This window comes from Melozone crissalis, unplaced genomic scaffold (genome assembly GCF_028551555.1).
Source record: "Melozone crissalis strain CALT ecotype California unplaced genomic scaffold, PUWL_Pcris_2 ptg000023l_1, whole genome shotgun sequence".
Lineage (NCBI taxonomy): Eukaryota > Metazoa > Chordata > Aves > Passeriformes > Passerellidae > Melozone > Melozone crissalis.
Genome location: NW_026535801.1, coordinates 18,834,206 through 18,851,547, shown reverse-complemented (window position 1 = coordinate 18,851,547; position 17,342 = coordinate 18,834,206). Strand labels below are relative to the sequence as shown.

General features: G+C 42.0%; 1 protein-coding gene across 1 annotated transcript in view; it reads right to left on the bottom strand.

Moving 5' to 3' along the window:
- TTN (titin) overlaps window positions 1-17,342 on the bottom strand; it is a 234,902-nt gene that overhangs the window by 27,520 nt on the left and 190,040 nt on the right. The window contains 1 exon segment of the mRNA XM_054277824.1: window positions 166-17,271. Coding sequence (XP_054133799.1) covers window positions 166-17,271 — 17,106 coding nt within the window.

Here is a 17,342-nt window from a genome sequence, read left to right as displayed (position 1 = left end):
AAGCTATTAGTTAGCTCTTTTTTATTTGCAAAACCACAGACATACCTACAAAAATTATCTATTTTACTGTATGTAGATTTAAAGCTTTTGACATTATTTTGAAGCAAACACTTTAAAACACATATTATTTTAAGTATTAACAAATTTTTTCATAGTAAAACATACCTGTTATTTTTGTTCCCTCTTTGGTCTCAGAAGGCACTCCAACACCATATTCATTTTCTCCGGAGACACGGAAGTAGTAAATGCCACCTTCTTGCAAACCAGTCACTTTGTAGGACAGGCGATGACAGTTGTTTGTCACGGTGACCCACGCCTTTTTGCTAGCTTCTCGTTTTTCAATTACATAGTTCTTTACAGGAGCTCCACCATCATTTTCAGGAACATCCCAAGATAACACAGCAGATTCTTTAGTTATGTCTTTTGTTGCAATATTAGATGGTGGGCCAGGCGTATCAAGAACTTTGACCATTAAAGTCAAGGCGGTAGTGTTCAGGATGTTTTGCAACGTTAATGTATATTTTCCAGAATCGTTTCTTGTTGCTTTTTCAATAGTAAGAGATGTACAATTACTTGAAGTGTCAATGCTTGCACGTGTACGGAGATCAGTGTCTGGTTTGTTCCATGTTACATTTGGGACTGGTTTGCCTCTGAAAGGAACAGTCATTGTGAACGATCCACCAGCCTTTACAATTAAAGTCTTCCGCATTTCACTGTCAATTTCAAAGGCAGGTTCTTCCTCTCTTTCTTTAGCCACCTGAGGTTCTGAGACATCACTTGGTTCACTGACACCCATTTTGTTAATGGATTTCACTCTAAAAACATACTCAGAGCCTGACGTTAATCCAGTTATGGTATATTCTGTGCCTCTTAAATTCTGAATAGCTATTGTCCAGTCAGTTTCATCAGTTTTCTTGTATTCAACTGTGTATCCTGTTACTGGAGCACCTCCATCAAACAGTGGCTTTGTCCAACCAATTGTGATATTTGACCTTGTAGAATCCATAATCTTAGGTTTAGATGGGGGCGATGGTAAGAAGATTGGATCTTCTGCCTTAATCAATGGTGTGGTTTCACTTGGGAGACTGAGGCCAGCAGCATTTTCTGCATAAACCCGGAATTCATATTCACATCCCTCACGGAGACCCGATGATTTCACTCTTAAATCATAAACTGGCTTTTTGTTTACACGAATCCATCTTAGGCTGGTTTTCTCACGCCTTTCAATTACATAGCCTGAGATCTCACTGCCTCCATCAGACTCAGGTCTTGCCCAGCACAGAGTTATTGAATCTTTGCTCACACTGGTGATCTCTAAAGATGTAGGTGGGCTTGGAACTGTAAATGGGTCTAGGGCTTTGACAGCAACACTTTCTAGAGGCTCACCAACGCCATACTTGTTAACTCCCATGACTCTGAAAATATATTCATTACCTTTGAGTAATTTTGTCACTTTACAAGATGTTGTTTTAAGCTCTCCTTCACAAAGTGTCCATGCAATTCTGCTGGTCTCACGTTTTTCCACAATATAATGATCAATATCTGCACCACCATTTTCTTGAGGGGGTCCCCATGACAAATGGCACTTTTCAGCAGTAAGGCCATTTATTTCTAATGGACCTGCAGGTGGGCCAGGTCTATCAAGTACTTTGCAATTAATTGCCAAAGATTTTGTTCCTGCAACATTCTGTAATGTTAGTACATACTGTCCTGAATCCCCTCGGATACAGTCCTTAATGGTTATTGCAGTAGTGAAATCTGTTGACACTATTTCAACTCTAGCTTTCCCTTCGAGCTCCTTGCCATCTTTTGTCCATGAAATCACTGGTATTGGCCGTCCTGCAACATCAGCATTGACTTTAAACACTTCTCCAGCTTTCACAACTACAACATCCCTGAATTTGGCATCCATCATAATTCTTGGAGCCTCTACATCATCTTTTACAGTCACAGGTCCAGTTGATTCAGATGGCTGACTGAAGAGTCCAGCAGCATTCTTTGCAATCACATGGAATTCGTAACGCTGGTCTTCTGTAAGTCCACCTACATCAAAGTATGTTTCTTGCACATTAGTAAAATTACATTTTAGCCAACGACCATCTGGTAGTTCTCGGCGTTCAATAATATATCCTGTTACTTTAGCTCCACCATCGTATTCTGGTTTAGTCCACTTCAATGAGACAGATGTTCTTGTAATATTAGTAACTTCTGGTTGACCAGGAGGATCACATGGATCTCTTGCAGCAACTGGTTCACATGCTTTGCTGCATTTGCCTATTCCAGCAATGTTTTCTGCATACACACGATATTCATACATGAGTCCTTCATCAAGACCTGTAACTTTCATTTGTGTATCAGTTATGAGGCTCTTGTTGACTTTTGTCCAAAGAATGCTGCTTCTTTCTTTATGCTCCAAATGGTATCCTAGTACTACGCTGCCTCCATCATTAACTGGTACCTGCCAAGTTACAATCATGAAAGATTTGGTTGCATGTGCCACACGAGGCGTTCCTGGAGGACCTGGAGGCTTAAATGGATACTCTGCCACAACAGAAGGAGAATTGGTATAAGTGCTCTTCCCATAGCGGTTTTCTGCACAAACACGGAACTGATATTCAGATCCAGTGACAAGCCGAGATACTTTAATTGATGTTCTTGCAACTGCTGCAGATACGACCTCCCATGTTGTTGTGGTAGTATCTCTCTTCTCCACAATGTAATTGCTAATGTGACATCCGCCATCATATGCTGGAGGTTTCCAAGACAGAGTTACACTATCAGCACTAACTTCATCAATTTTAACATCAGTTGGTGGCCCTGGTCTGTCAAGGACAACTACAGTTAGAGAAACTGTTGTTGTTCCAGCAGCATTTGAAAGATGTAATTCATACTGTCCCAGATCTTCATTTGTAGCTTCCTTGATGGACAGTGAAGTTAAAGACTTTGATGTCTGAACATTTACCCTGGTTGTCTGTTTTAAGGGATTCCCATCTTTCTTCCAGCTAACAGTGGGAAGAGGTCGCCCTCTGAATGGAATGTCAATCTTAAGATCATCTCCAGCTTTCACCGTGAATGTGTTAAAAAGAAGCTCAACAGATGGTTGGATTTCAATATCTTTTGCAATGACTGGGACACCAAGTTCTCTTGGATCACTTTTGCCTTTTTCATTAACAGCAATCACCCTGAAGCTGTACTCTTCCCCCATACTTAAGCCTGTTACTGTTGCTTCCAGTGTTTTCACCTGGGTACATGCACTCCATTTTACACTTCCTTTAGTCTGCATTTCTACTATATAACCAGTAATTTTGCTACCACCATCACTCTCTGGCTTTTCCCATTTAATTGATGCAGAATTGCGAGTCACGTCAACAAGAACGACCTTTGAAGGTGGAGAAGGTGGTTCAGACACCTTAACTGGATCAGCAATTTCTGCTGGTAAACCAGCCCCATATTCATTTACAGCCAGAACACGGAAATAATAACTACATCCTTCTTGTAGCTGAGTAATCTTGAAGGAATTCTTAGTACAGTTGCTTGTAACTGTGGCATATGCCTTTCTTGTAGATTCTCGCTTTTCAACTATATAGTTGGTAATTTTAGCTCCGCCGTCAATAAGTGGTGCTTCCCAGGCTAAAGTTACAAAATCTTTTTTCACTTCTCTGATTGTCAGGTTTAGAGGTGCACTAGGTGTATCAAGCACTCTGACATTAACAAAAGCAGATTTTTTGCCACTGTTGTTCTCTAATGTAAGATTATATCTACCACTATCAAATCTATTGACATTGTCAATGACCAGCATTGTGTAGGAACTGGTGACTTCAATCTGAGCTCGCTCACTAATTGTTCCTTCCGCTTTCTCCCATTTAACTTCAGGTTCTGGTCTTCCTTTGATGGTGACAAACAGGCGTAAAGTACCACTAGCACGTATAGTGACTACTTTTCTGAGATCTGCATCAAGTTCAATTTCAGGAGGTTCAGTCTTGTCCTCTGCTAAGACTGCACCAGGTATAGTTGCAGGTTCTCCTACTCCTTCTGAGTTGATGGCACAGATGCGGAAGTTATACTCCTGGTTCTCCTTCAGTTTTGTCACGGTGAACTGCTTTGCTTGTAGGCCTGTTGGTGGGGTGCAGGTAGTCCATTCATCAGCAGCAGCTTCTTTTACTTCCACTACATATCCTTTAACAGGAGCGCCACCATCATAAATGGGCTTACTCCAGGCCAGGGAAACTGATGACCTAGAAGTATCTGTAACCTTTGGATTGGTAGGTGGACCTGGTGGATATAATACATCACAAGCACGATAGAAAATGGATGGCTCACTGGGTTCCCCTACCCCTGCAGCATTTTCAGCAGACACTCTAAACTCATAGAAATGCCCATCAGTTAGACCTGTTACTCTGAATCGCAAGTCTGTCAGCCTTTTCTTATTGCATTTGGTCCACCGGATACCATCCTTGTCTCGTTTTTCAAGGATGTAGCCTTCAATTTCAGCTCCTCCATTGTCTTCTGGGCGACCCCATGTTACCACCATAGAATCTTTTGTGATTGCTGAAACTTCAGGTGTTGAAGGAGGACCAGGGGGCTTGTATGGATTACGAGCCACAACTGGTTCAGATTCCAAGGGCTCTCCGACTCCATATTTATTCACTGCCATTACACGGAAAATGTATTCATTGCCAGGAAGGAGTTTGGTTACTTTGTGGTTTAGAGCCTGCACATCTGTTGCTACTTGTGTCCATGAAAGCCTACTTGTCTCTCTCTTCTCAATGATATAATGTGAGATACTAGAACCACCGTCATGTGAAGGTGGAGACCATGACAAGTAGCATTTTTCTGCAGTGACACCTGTAACGTTCAAAGGTCCTTCTGGAGGTCCTGGTCTGTCAAGCACTTTCACAGTGATTGGTATAGATTTGGTGCCACCAACATTTTTGAGGTTAAGAGTATAGTGACCTCCATCTACTCTTATACAGTCTTTGACAGTGAGACTTGTTTTCTCAATGGTAGATTTAATTTCCATTCTTGCAGTTGTTTCTTCAAGGTCTTTACCATCTTTTGACCATGTAATGTCAGGAATAGGTTTGCCATGGATATCAGCTTCAAGAACAAAGGTTTCTCCAGCATGAACAACAATGACATCTCTGTATTTAGGATCCAATGAAGCTCCTGGTGCTTCAATTTCATCTCTGGCAGTAATAGGCCCTGTACTTTCAGATGGTTCACTCAAGCAACCTGCTGCATTTCTTGCAATTACTCGGAATTCATATCGTTGGTTTTCGACAAGACCACTTACTGTAAATTCTGTTTCCAATACATTTGTAAAGCTGGCTTTCATCCAGCGACCGTCTGGTAGTTCTTTCTTTTCTACAATATAACCAGTAATTTTGCTTCCACCATCATATTCTGGCTTTTTCCACTTCAGTGTGATATTATTTCTCGTAACAACAATGGCCTCTGGGCGGCCAGGTGGGTCACAAGGATCTCGGGCAACATACAGTTCTGATACTTTGCTGACTTTGCCAATGCCAACAATGTTTTCAGCAGAAACTCTGAACTCATATTCAAGACCTTCTTCAAGGCCGTCTGTTTTATATTTGGTGTCCACAATAAGTGACTTGTTCTGCTTTGTCCAAAGAATACTGTTCTTATCTTTACGCTCAAGATGGTAGCCAAGAATTTTGCTTCCTCCGTCGTTAACTGGTTCATGCCATTGTACAATCATGTGGTCCTTGGAGGATGCTGTAACAAATGGGGTTCCAGGTGGTCCAGGCACCTTGTAGGGGTATTGCACAACAACTGATTTAGAAGCCAAAGGAGAGCTCTTCCCATATCTATTTTCAGCAGAAATCCTGAACTGGTATTCAGTACCTGTTTTAAGCTTTGTTGCTTTGATGGTTGTTCTTGCAACAGTTGCTGACACAATGTTCCATGTGGTAGTGCTTGTGTCACGCTTTTCCACTATATAGTTGCTTATCTGGCAGCCACCAGTATAATCAGGTGGTTCCCATGATAAAACAACAAAGTCTGCACTAATTTCATCAAAGCGCACGGGTCCTCGTGGTGGGCCAGGCTTTTCTAGTACAATTATGCTCAGGTGCTCTGTTGCTGTACCTGCTGCATTTGTTGCTGTTACTGTATATTTACCAAAGTCTTCCCTGTTGCTTTCTTTAATATGTAAAATAGTTGATGTTGTTGTATTCTCAATATTTAATCTGGTTGTCTGTTTCAGTGGCTGCTCATCTTTTGTCCAAGTAATAGTAGGTTTGGGTCTACCTATAAATGGTACTTCTACCTTCAGATCTTCTCCAGCTTGTACACTGTATGTATTAAACATCAGTTTGAAACTTGGCTCAATAGTCAGGTCTTTAGCTATCACAGGAATTCCAAGCGCTCTGGGATCACTTTTGCCTTTTTCATTGTAGGCAATCACACGGAATTGATATTCCTGTCCTGGACTCAAACCAGACACCTCTGCATTACATGTTTTGGTCTCACTAACAACACTCCATTTTTCTGTTCCTTTAGGCAACATTTCAACAAGATATCCCAAAATTCTGCTACCTCCATCATGTTCAGGTTTTTCCCATGTAAGTGATGCACTTCTCTGAGTGACATCAGTGAGTGTTACTTTCCCAGGAGGCAGAGGTGGCTCTGAGGCTTTGATAGCATCCCTGGTTTCAACAGGAACACCAATTCCATATTCATTTTCAGCCATAACTCTGAAGTAATAAATTGCTCCTTCTGTAAGATTTTCAACTTTAAAACTTGTCTTGGCACACTTAGCACTTACATTTGCAAATGCCTTCCTGGTTGACTCACGCTTGTCTATTACATAGTTCTTTACCTTTGCACCACCATCGATAATCGGTGGCTCCCAAGATAATACAGCAGAATCCTTCTTTATATCCTTTACCACTAAGTTTTGTGGGGGTCCCGGCGTGTCCAAGACTTTCACTGTGACAAATGCAGATTTAGAACCACTGCTGTTCTCCAGCTTAAGAATATACTTTCCAGCATCATTTCTATCACAGTTGTCAATTGAAAGTTGTGTATAGTTTATGCCTTTATCAATCTGAACTTTTTCTGAGAATTCACCTTCTTCTCGGGACCATGTGATGTCAGGTGTTGGTCGTCCCCTGAATGGTATGTGAATCCTAGCAGACCCACCAGCTCTAACCACTATCCCTTTCCTTAGCTCTGAATCAATATCAAGCTCTGGAGCTTCAAGTTTGTCTTCTGGTTTAATAGTACCAGGAACTGATGCAGCCTCTCCCACACCAATCTTGTTGAGAGCACACACTCGTAGTTTATATTCTTGATGTTCAGTAAGCTTTTTGATCTCAAATCGAGTGGCACGTATGCCCATCTGTGGAGTAACAAGCGACCATTCATCTTCATCTGCTTTACAGATTTCAACAAGGTATCCCTGGATTTCACAACCACCATCATAAATAGGTTTACTCCAACCAAGTGTAACTGAACTTTTGGTGGTATCCACAACATGGGCGTTTGTAGGTGGGCCAGGCTTGAACATCGGGTCACAAGCTTTGAAGTAGGGAGAAACTTGGCTTGGCTCCCCAACTCCAGCAGCATTTTCAGCAGAAACTCTGAATTCATATTCATGATCCTCTGTTAAACCTGTAACTCTTAATCGCAAATCTGTAATGCGGCGTTTATTGCATTTTATCCATCTGATGCCTGCTCGGTCTCGCTTTTCTACAATGTAACCTACGATTTCACTACCTCCATCACTGTCTGGCCGGGTCCAGCACACAGTCATAGAATCCTTTGTGATGTTGGTAATTTCCAAGGCCTTTGGTGGTCCAGGAACCACAAATGGATTTTTCATCATTACTGGCACAGATTCTAATGGCTCACCAACCCCATATTTGTTAACTGCCATGATACGGAAGACGTATTCATTTCCTTCCAAGAGTTTTGTTACTTTCAGCATTGTAGGTAAAACTTCTGAAGCAACCACAGTCCATGCCAGGCGGCTAGTTTCTCTCTTCTCTACAATGTAATGAGAAATATCACTGCCACCATCATGAAGAGGAGGACCCCATGCCAGTGCACATTTTTCAGCTGTAACTCCTGTCACTTGGACTGGGCCCTCTGGAGGTCCTGGCCTGTCCAAGACTTTTACGTTTACTGTTACTGTCTTTGTTCCTGCAACATTAGAGGCTTCTAGAATGTACTGTCCACCATCAACTCTAATAGCATCTTTTACAATTATTAATGCACTGAAATCGGTGTTCTTTATTTCATATCTAGCAGTGTCCTCAAGCTCTTTATCTCCTTTGTACCACTTAATGGTTGGTAGGGGCTTTCCATGAACATCAGCCTCAAGTCTGAATGTCTCACCAGCATTTACAACAATAGTTTCTTTGTACTTCGGATCCATTGAAATTCGTGGAAGTTCAACTTCATCCCTTGCTGTTATTGGTCCTGTACTGTCAGAAGGTTTGCTTATTGCACCTGCAGCATTCTTTGCAATTACTCTAAATTCATATCTTTGGTCTTCAGTAAGTCCTGTAACAGTGAACTGAGTTTCAATGATATTTGTGAAGCTCGCTTTCATCCAGCGACCATCTGGTAAGTCACGTTTCTCTACAATATAACCAGTAACCTTGCTTCCACCATCATATTCTGGTTTGGTCCACTGTAGAGTAATAGAGCTTCTTTTTATTATTATAGCTTCTGGGCGACCTGGAGGATCGCATGGATCTCGAGCTACATAGCACTCAGAAACTTTACTTGCTCTGCCTACACCAACAATGTTTTCTGCAGAAACTCTAAACTCATACTCAATTCCTTCTTCAAGGTTATTTGTCTTAAAACTTGTGTCCTGAATGATAGTCTTGTTTACTTTAGTCCATAGGATGCTGTTTTTCTCCTTTCTCTCAAGATGGTAACCCAGCACTTTACTGCCACCATCATTTACTGGTTCGTGCCATTGTACAACCATGGAGTCTTTTGTAACTGTTGTCACAAATGGTGTCCCAGGAGGTCCTGGTTCCTTGTAGGGATACTGTGCTACGACCGGTGCAGATTCCAATGCAAAACTCTGCCCATACCTGTTCTCAGCAAATATTCTGAACTGGTATTCTGAACCAGTTTTCAGTTTAGTCACCTTCAGTGTAGTTCTTGCAACAGTAGCTGAAACTGTGTCCCATACAGTGGTCGTTGTATCTCTCTTGTGCACAATATAGTTGGTGATTTGGCAGCCGCCTGTGTACACTGGGGGATTCCATGACAGGGTAATACTTTCTGCACTTATTTCATCAAACTTCACAGGTCCAACTGGAGGGTCAGGTTTGTCTAGAGTAATAATTTGAACAGAGGCAGACTTTTGCCCAACAACATTAGCCACAGTGATTTCATAAGTGCCACTGTCTTCTTTGCTAGTTTCCTTAAGGGTCAATACAGTGAGGTCAGCTGAATCACTAACATTGACTCTTGTTGTCTGCTTCAATGGCTGGCCATCTTTAACCCAGGTGACAGTTGGCTTAGGTCGACCTGCAATTGGTATTTCTACTTTTAGGTCCTGTCCCACCTGAACACTGTAACTGTGGAAAGCAGGTCTTACATCAGGTTCAATCACCAGGTCTTTGGCAACAATTGGAACTGCAAGTGCTCGAGGATCACTCTTACCCTTTTCATTTACAGCCATTACTCTGAAAAGATATTCTTCCCCTTGAGTTAGATTAGTAACAACTGCTTCAAGTGTTTTAACACGAGCACACTCTGACCACTTCTCACTACCCTTTGCTTGCATTTCAACAATATATTGTATGATTTTGCTACCACCGTCATGTTCAGGTTTTGCCCAGCTTAGTGAGACACTGTTTCTTGTGACATCCTCCACTGTTATTTTCCCAGGAGGCTGTGGAACTTCAGCAACTTTAATTGGGTCACTGGTTTCTGCAGGGAGGCCAATTCCATATTCATTCTCAGCAGAGATTCTGAAGAAGTAATAGCAGCCCTCCTGAAGTTGATCTACTTTCCATGAAGTCTTGTGGCAGTTTGTTACAACAGCTGCATATGCCTTTCTTGTTGCTTCACGCTTTTCAATAATGAAATTCTTTATTTTTGCTCCGCCATCCAAGAGAGGAGGCTCCCATGAAAGTGAAACAGAGTCTTTAGTGATCTCTCTGATTTTTAAATTAACAGGTGCACTTGGGGTATCCAGTACTCTTACACTGACAAATGCAGACTTTGTTCCACTGCTGTTTTCCAAGGTCAGAGTATATTTTCCGCTATCAAATCTGTTAACATTATCTAGAACAAGGGAAGTAAAGCTACTAGTGGTATCAATAATAGCTGCTTCTCTGATGTCACCTTCCACTTTACCCCATTTTACTTCAGGTGTTGGACGACCTCTGATGGGAACAAACAGTCTTAAGGAACCTCCTGCTCTCACATTTACAATCTTCCTTAATTCCATGTCAAGGTCAAGGTCTGGTGCCTCCATCTTCTCTTCAACAACAACAGAACCAGGAACATCTGCATGCTCTCCAACTCCTGCTTTATTAACTGCACATATGCGGAATTTGTATTCGTGTTTTTCCACTAATTTTTCTACTTCCATGTGAGTATTCTTAATTCCAGTTGGAGGGGTACAAATTGACCATTCACCATCACTTACATCACATTTTTCCACAATGTATCCCTGAATTTCAGAGCCACCGTCATATATAGGTTTACCCCATGAAAGAAAAACTGAAGATCTTGTGACATCCGTAACTTTAGGATTATTGGGTGGACCTGGCTTGTAAATAGGATCACATGCTTTGTAGTAAGTAGAAGGTGGACTTGGTTCACTAAGACCAGCAGCATTTTCAGCTGAAACTCTGTACTCATAATCATGATTTTCTATAAGACCAGTCACTCTGTATCGCAGTTCACTTATCAGGCGTTTGTTACATCTTGTCCAGCGAATGCCTTCCTTATCTCGTTTTTCAAGGACGTAGCCAAGGATTTCACTGCCACCATCTGAGGCTGGTCTTTCCCATACAACTATCATAGAATCCTTGGTAACTGCTGTGACTTCTGGAGCCTTTGGAGGAAGTGGCACAACAAATGGGTTCTTTGCGACTACTGGGTCAGACTCAAGAGGTTCACCAACCCCATATTTATTTACTGCCATGATGCGGAAAACATACTCATTTCCTTCTAGAAGTTTTGTAACTTTGCAGTTCAGGGTTTGCACATTTGAGTCAACAATAGTCCACACCAAGCGACTGGTTTCTCTTTTTTCTACAACGTAGTGTGAAATATCGCTACCACCATCTTGTAGCGGAGGTTTCCATGACAGTGTGCATTTTTCAGCTGTAACACCTGTAAACTCAACAGGTCCTTCTGGAGGTCCAGGTCTATCAAGAACTTTGACATTAACAGGAACCTTCTTTTCACCTGCAACATTCTTTGCCAGTAGTACATACTGCCCACTGTCAACTCTCGTAGCTTCCTTCACACTGAGGCTTGTTGCAAAATCAGTAGTTTTTATTTCCATATGAGCAGTGCTTGTCAGCTCACGATCACCTTTTAACCACTGAATGGAAGGTATTGGTTTGCCATGAACATCAGCATCAAGCTTGAATGACTCACCAGCATGCACTACAATAGTGTCTCTGAATTTTGGATCCATACTTATTTGAGGTGGTTCTACCTCATCTCTTGCTGTAATTGCCCCTGAGCTCTCAGACGGTTCACTGAAAACACCTGCAGCATTTCGTGCTATAACACGAAACTCGTATCTCTGGTTTTCAACTAGACCAGTTACTTCAAACTGAGTATCAATGACATTTGTAAAGCTTGCTTTCATCCAACGGCCATCAGGTAATTCCTTCTTTTCAACAACATAACCTGTGATTTTACTTCCACCATCATATATAGGTTTCTTCCACTGGAGTGTTACTGAGCTTCTTGTGACAATTACAGGTTCTGGACGACCTGGAGGGTCACATGGGTCACGTGCAGTATAGCATTCAGATGCTCTACTTGCCTTTCCAATTCCCACTATGTTTTCTGCAGAGACTCTGAATTCATATTCAAGACCTTCCTCAAGGCCAGTTGTCTTAAATTTGGTATCTGGAAGAGGTGTTTTGTTCAGTTTAGCCCACAGAATGCTGTTTCTTTCTTTGCGCTCCAAGTGATAACCAATGATCCTGCTACCACCATCATTGACTGGTTCATGCCATTGTACCACCATGCTGTCTTTTGTGGTATTTGTTACAAAAGGAGTTCCAGGTGGACCGGGAACTTTAAATGGGTATTGGGCTACTATTGACTCCGAGGTGAGATATGTACTCTTCCCATATCTGTTCTCAGCTGCAATTCTGAACTGATATTCACAGCCAGTCTTTAAACGACATGCTTTTATAGTTGTTCTAGCAACAGTAGCTGACACAATATGCCAAGTTGTGGTGGAAGTGTCTCTTCTTTCTACAATGTAATTATTGATAGAGCTACCACCATCATACTTGGGTGGTTCCCAGGAAATGGTAATACTATCTGCTGTGACTTCATCTACTTTTACTGGTCCAGTTGGAGGTCCTGGTTTGTCAAGGACAACAATATTGAGTGTCTCAGTTGCTTCACCAGCAGAGTTTGTAAGTTTAACTAAATATGATCCCACATCTTCTCTGCATGCTTCTTTTATTGTTAGCACTGTGTTGTTTTCTGAGCTTTCTGCATTTACTCTTGTAGTCTGCTTCAGTGCCACATTGTCTTTATGCCAAGACACTGCCGGTTTGGGTCGACCAACAAAAGGAACATCAACCTTTAAGTCCTCTCCTGCTAGAACACTGAAAGTGGTAAACAGTAGTTTGAAAGCTGGGGGGATCACAAGATCTTTTGCAACCACTGGTATACCCAGCTGGCGAGGATCACTGATACCTTTCTCATTCTGAGCTGAAACACGGAAGGTGTATTCTTCACCTTGGATCAGTCCTGTGATGGTCGCTTCAGTAACTTTTACGGTAGCACAGGTTGACCACTTTTCACTGCCTTTGCTTTGCATTTCTACAATATAGCCCAGAATTCTGCTACCACCATCATGTTCGGGTTTTTCCCAAGATAAGGTTACACTATTTCTTGTCACATCCAACAAAGTTATTTTCCCTGGTGGAAGTGGTCTTTCTGACACTTTTATGGATTCTGAAGTTTCAACTGGAAGGCCTATTCCATACTCATTTTCGGCAAGGACTCTGAAGTAGTAGTTGCAGCCTTCTTGCAGTGAATCAACTTTCCAGCTGGTCTTGTGGCAATTGGCATTAACAGTTGAATAAGCTTTTCTTGTTGATTCACGCTTTTCAACGATGTAATTTTTTATTTTAGAGCCACCATCTATGAGAGGAGGCTCCCATGTGAGTGTAACTGAAGATTTTGTAACTTCCTTTATTTTCAAATCTTGAGGTGCCCCTGGAGTATCAAGAACTCTGACGTTCACAAAAGCTGTTTTACTACCTGAGCTGTTTTCAATTGTCAGTATGTATTTTCCACTATCAAATCTATTTACATTTTCAACAATAAGTAAAGTATAGGAGCTTGTTGATTCAATGCTTGCTCTATCCAAAGATTCCCCATGTTCTCTTGTCCATTTAACTTCAGGTGCTGGTCTTCCTTTAATGGGGACAAAGAGTCTCAGAGTACAGCAAGCTCTAATAGTTACAACTTTACGTAGCTCTGCATCAAGTTCAATCTCTGGAGGTAGCATTCTTTCTTCAGCTTTTGGAGTGCCAGGAACAAGAGCAGGTTCCCCGAGACCCTCAGAGTTCATAGCATATATCCGTATTTTATACTCTTGGTTTTCTTTCAAGTCAGTGATGGTAAAAGAAGTGGCCTTTAGACCCACTGGTGGAGTTACAATCTTCCACTCATCTTCTTCAGGTAGAGCAATCTCTACCATGTAACCTGTGATCTCCGAACCACCATCATATATTGGTTTGTTCCATGCTATTGTAATAGAAGACTTGCTGCTATCCAAAACACGAGGATTGCCTGGGGGACCAGGCTTAAACACAGTATCACAGGCTTTATAGAATGGACTGGTTGGGCTTGGCTCACTGACACCAGCAGCATTTTCTGCCATGACTCTGTATTCATATTCATGGCCTTCTGTCAGTCCAGACACTTTAAAACGTAAGTCAGTAACAACCCTTTTGTTACATTTCACCCACCGTAGACCAGTCTTGTCTCGACGTTCCACAATATAGTTAGTTATTGGGCTCCCACCATCAGAATCAGGATGGCCCCAACAGACAACCATAGAATCCTTTGTAATTGCTGTAACTTCAGGTGTTTTAGGTGGATCAGGTGGAACATATGGATTTACTGCAAGAATGGGCTCTGATTCCAGAGGTTCGCCAACTCCATATTTGTTAACAGCCATAACTCGGAACACGTACTCATTGCCCTTCAACAGTTTAGTAACCTTCAGTTTAGTCACTGGAACTTCTGCGCCTACAGATGTCCACGCCAACCTACTTGTTTCACGTTTTTCAACCACATAATGGTCAATCTTTGCTCCTCCATCATCCAGTGGAGGTAGCCACGACAGCACACATTTTTCTGCAGTGACTTCGGACACAGCCAAAGGCCCTTCTGGGGGACCAGGTCTATCAAGAACTTTAACATTGAAGATATGCTTGGCAAAGCCACCAGGGTTTGTTGCAGTAAGTGTGTAAGCACCACCATCTCTTCTTGAGGAATCTTTGTTGGTGAGAGTGGTAGAGAAATCTGCTATTTTTATTTCTAATTTTGCTGTGTCCTCAAGTTCTTTTTCTCCCTTTGTCCATGTCATACTTGGTGGAGGGCGACCTGAAACATCAGCCTCAAGTCTAAAAACTTCACCTGCTTTCAGCACTATGGTGTCCTTGTATTTAGCATCCACCTTTATCCTTGGTGCTTCAATGTCATCTCTACAAGTGATTGCATCTGATGGCTCTGATGGCTGACTAACAGCTCCACCAGCATTCCTAGCAATGACACGGAATTCATAGGCAGCATCTTCTGTTAAACCACTTACAGTGAATTCAGTCTCCAGTATATTGCTGAAATTAGCCTTCAGCCAACGGCCATTAGGAAGGTCTCTTTTTTCAACAGTGTAGCCAGTTATCTTAAAACCTCCATTATATTCTGGTTTAGTCCACTTCAGTGTAACTGCATGTCTTGTAATGTTCAGAGGTATCGGCTTACCAGGTGGATCTATTGGGTCCAGGGCAAACACAGGCTCAGATGGCTTGCTTGGCTTACTCTTCCCAGCCAGGTTTTCTGCTATAACACGGAATTCATATGCAATGCCATCGGTAAGTCCAGATGATTTGAAGATATTTCCTGACACCAACATTTTACTTACAGTCTGCCAAACAATGCTGTTTCGCTCTTTTCTTTCAATGTGATATCCCAGTATTGGGCTTCCACCATCACTAACTGGCTCATTCCAGCTAATGGTCATGGTTTCTTTGGTGACTGCAATCACCTGAGGAGTGCCAGGAGGCCCAGGTACCTTAAATGGGTAGTTGGCAACTACAGACTCTGAAGTAATGGCTGGACCAACTCCATATCTGTTTTGAGCTTTAACGCGGAACTGATACTCAACTCCAGTAGTGAGACGAATGGCTTTAAATGTAGTGCGTATCACTGTAGTTGCCAATTCAGTCCATGTGGTACTGTCGGTCTGACGCATTTCTACAACGTAGTTACTTATTGGTACACCACCATCATTCAAAGGAGGCTCCCATGAGAATGTTAGGAAATCACATGAAATTTCTTCAAATTTGATTGGTCCAGTAGGTGGTCCAGGTATGTCATGAACCTGAACTGTGATTACTTCACTAACTTCTCCAACAATATTTTTAGCTGACAGTGGATATTGACCACTATCACTTCGAATACATTCATTGATGGTCAGTATGGTTGCAGTTGCTGTATTTTCATAATTTACCCTCTGTGTTTGCTTAAGTATTTGGTCTTCTTTCTTCCAAGTCACAGTAGGCCTTGGACGACCAAGTACAGGGATTTCAATCTTGATATTGTCACCAGCTTTAGCAATGACTGTTTTCTGGTAAAGAGCACGGAGGTCAAACTCTGGTAGCATTGTTTGCTCCTTGATAATAACTGGTCTGCTTTCCCTTGGGGCACTTCTTCCAGCACTGTTAACTGCCATAACCTGGAAAGTATACTCTTCATTTTCAGTTAGATTCTTTACTACACAGTCCAGTGTTTTTACAGTGGTGATGTGTGCCCACTGGTTGGTTCCTTTTCTCTGTGCTTCAATTACATAGCCAGTGATCTTGCTGCCACCATCGTGTTCTGGTTTTGGCCAAGCTAGGCTAACTGAATTCCGTGTTACATCCATAATATTAAGGCTCTCAGGTGGGGATGGGGCCTCAGAAGCTTTTACTGGTTCTGTAGTTTCAGCTGGCTCACCAATACCATACTCATTTTCAGCTAGTACTCTGAAATAGTATTCACACCCCTCAGCCAAATTAGGAACCTTGAAGGAACACTTCTGGCAGTTGGTTGTGACTGTTGAATATGCCTTCCGAGTTGATTCGCGTTTCTCAACGATATAGTTGGTTATACGTGAACCTCCATCTACCAGAGGCATATCCCATTGGAGGGTGATGCTGTCTTTAGTTATTTCTCGAGGCTTAAGGTTTATTGGTGGACCTGGTGTATCCAAGACTTTTACATTTACAAAGCCAGTCTTCTTACCAGCAGCATTTTCAAGAGTCATTACATATTTTCCTGCATCATATCTGGTGCATTCTGTGACAATCAAGAGTGTAAAAGAGTCGGTATTTTCAATACTGGCACGTCCTTTGAGTGAAACATCATCTTTTGTCCATGTAACTTCTGGTGTTGGACGTCCTTTAATTGGCACAAAAATCCGAATAGTGCATCCAGCTCTAACAACAAGTGTTCTTCTTAGCTCAGCATCCAGTTCAAAGTCAGGAATCTCTTCTCGGTCAACGATTTCCACACTTGGAATTATTGCCGCTTCACCGACACCTGCAGCATTCATGGCAGAGATTCTGAAATTATACTTGGCCCCGGTCTGCAGAGGAGCTACAACAAACTGAGTGATTCTTAAAGCAGTCCCTATTGTGTCTTTCACCCATTCATCTTCTCCTTCTTTTTGATGCTCTACTATATAGCCAGTGATTTCAAGACCACCATCATAGTGAGGCTTGTTCCAGGCCAAAGATGCACTTGTCTTTGTGGTATCAGTCACTCTTGGATTTGCAGGTGGACCTGGTGGGTCTGAAAAGCAAATAAAAGATAAAACATTACATTACAGCAGAAGTCATTTATATGCTCTCTGAATGTGTTCC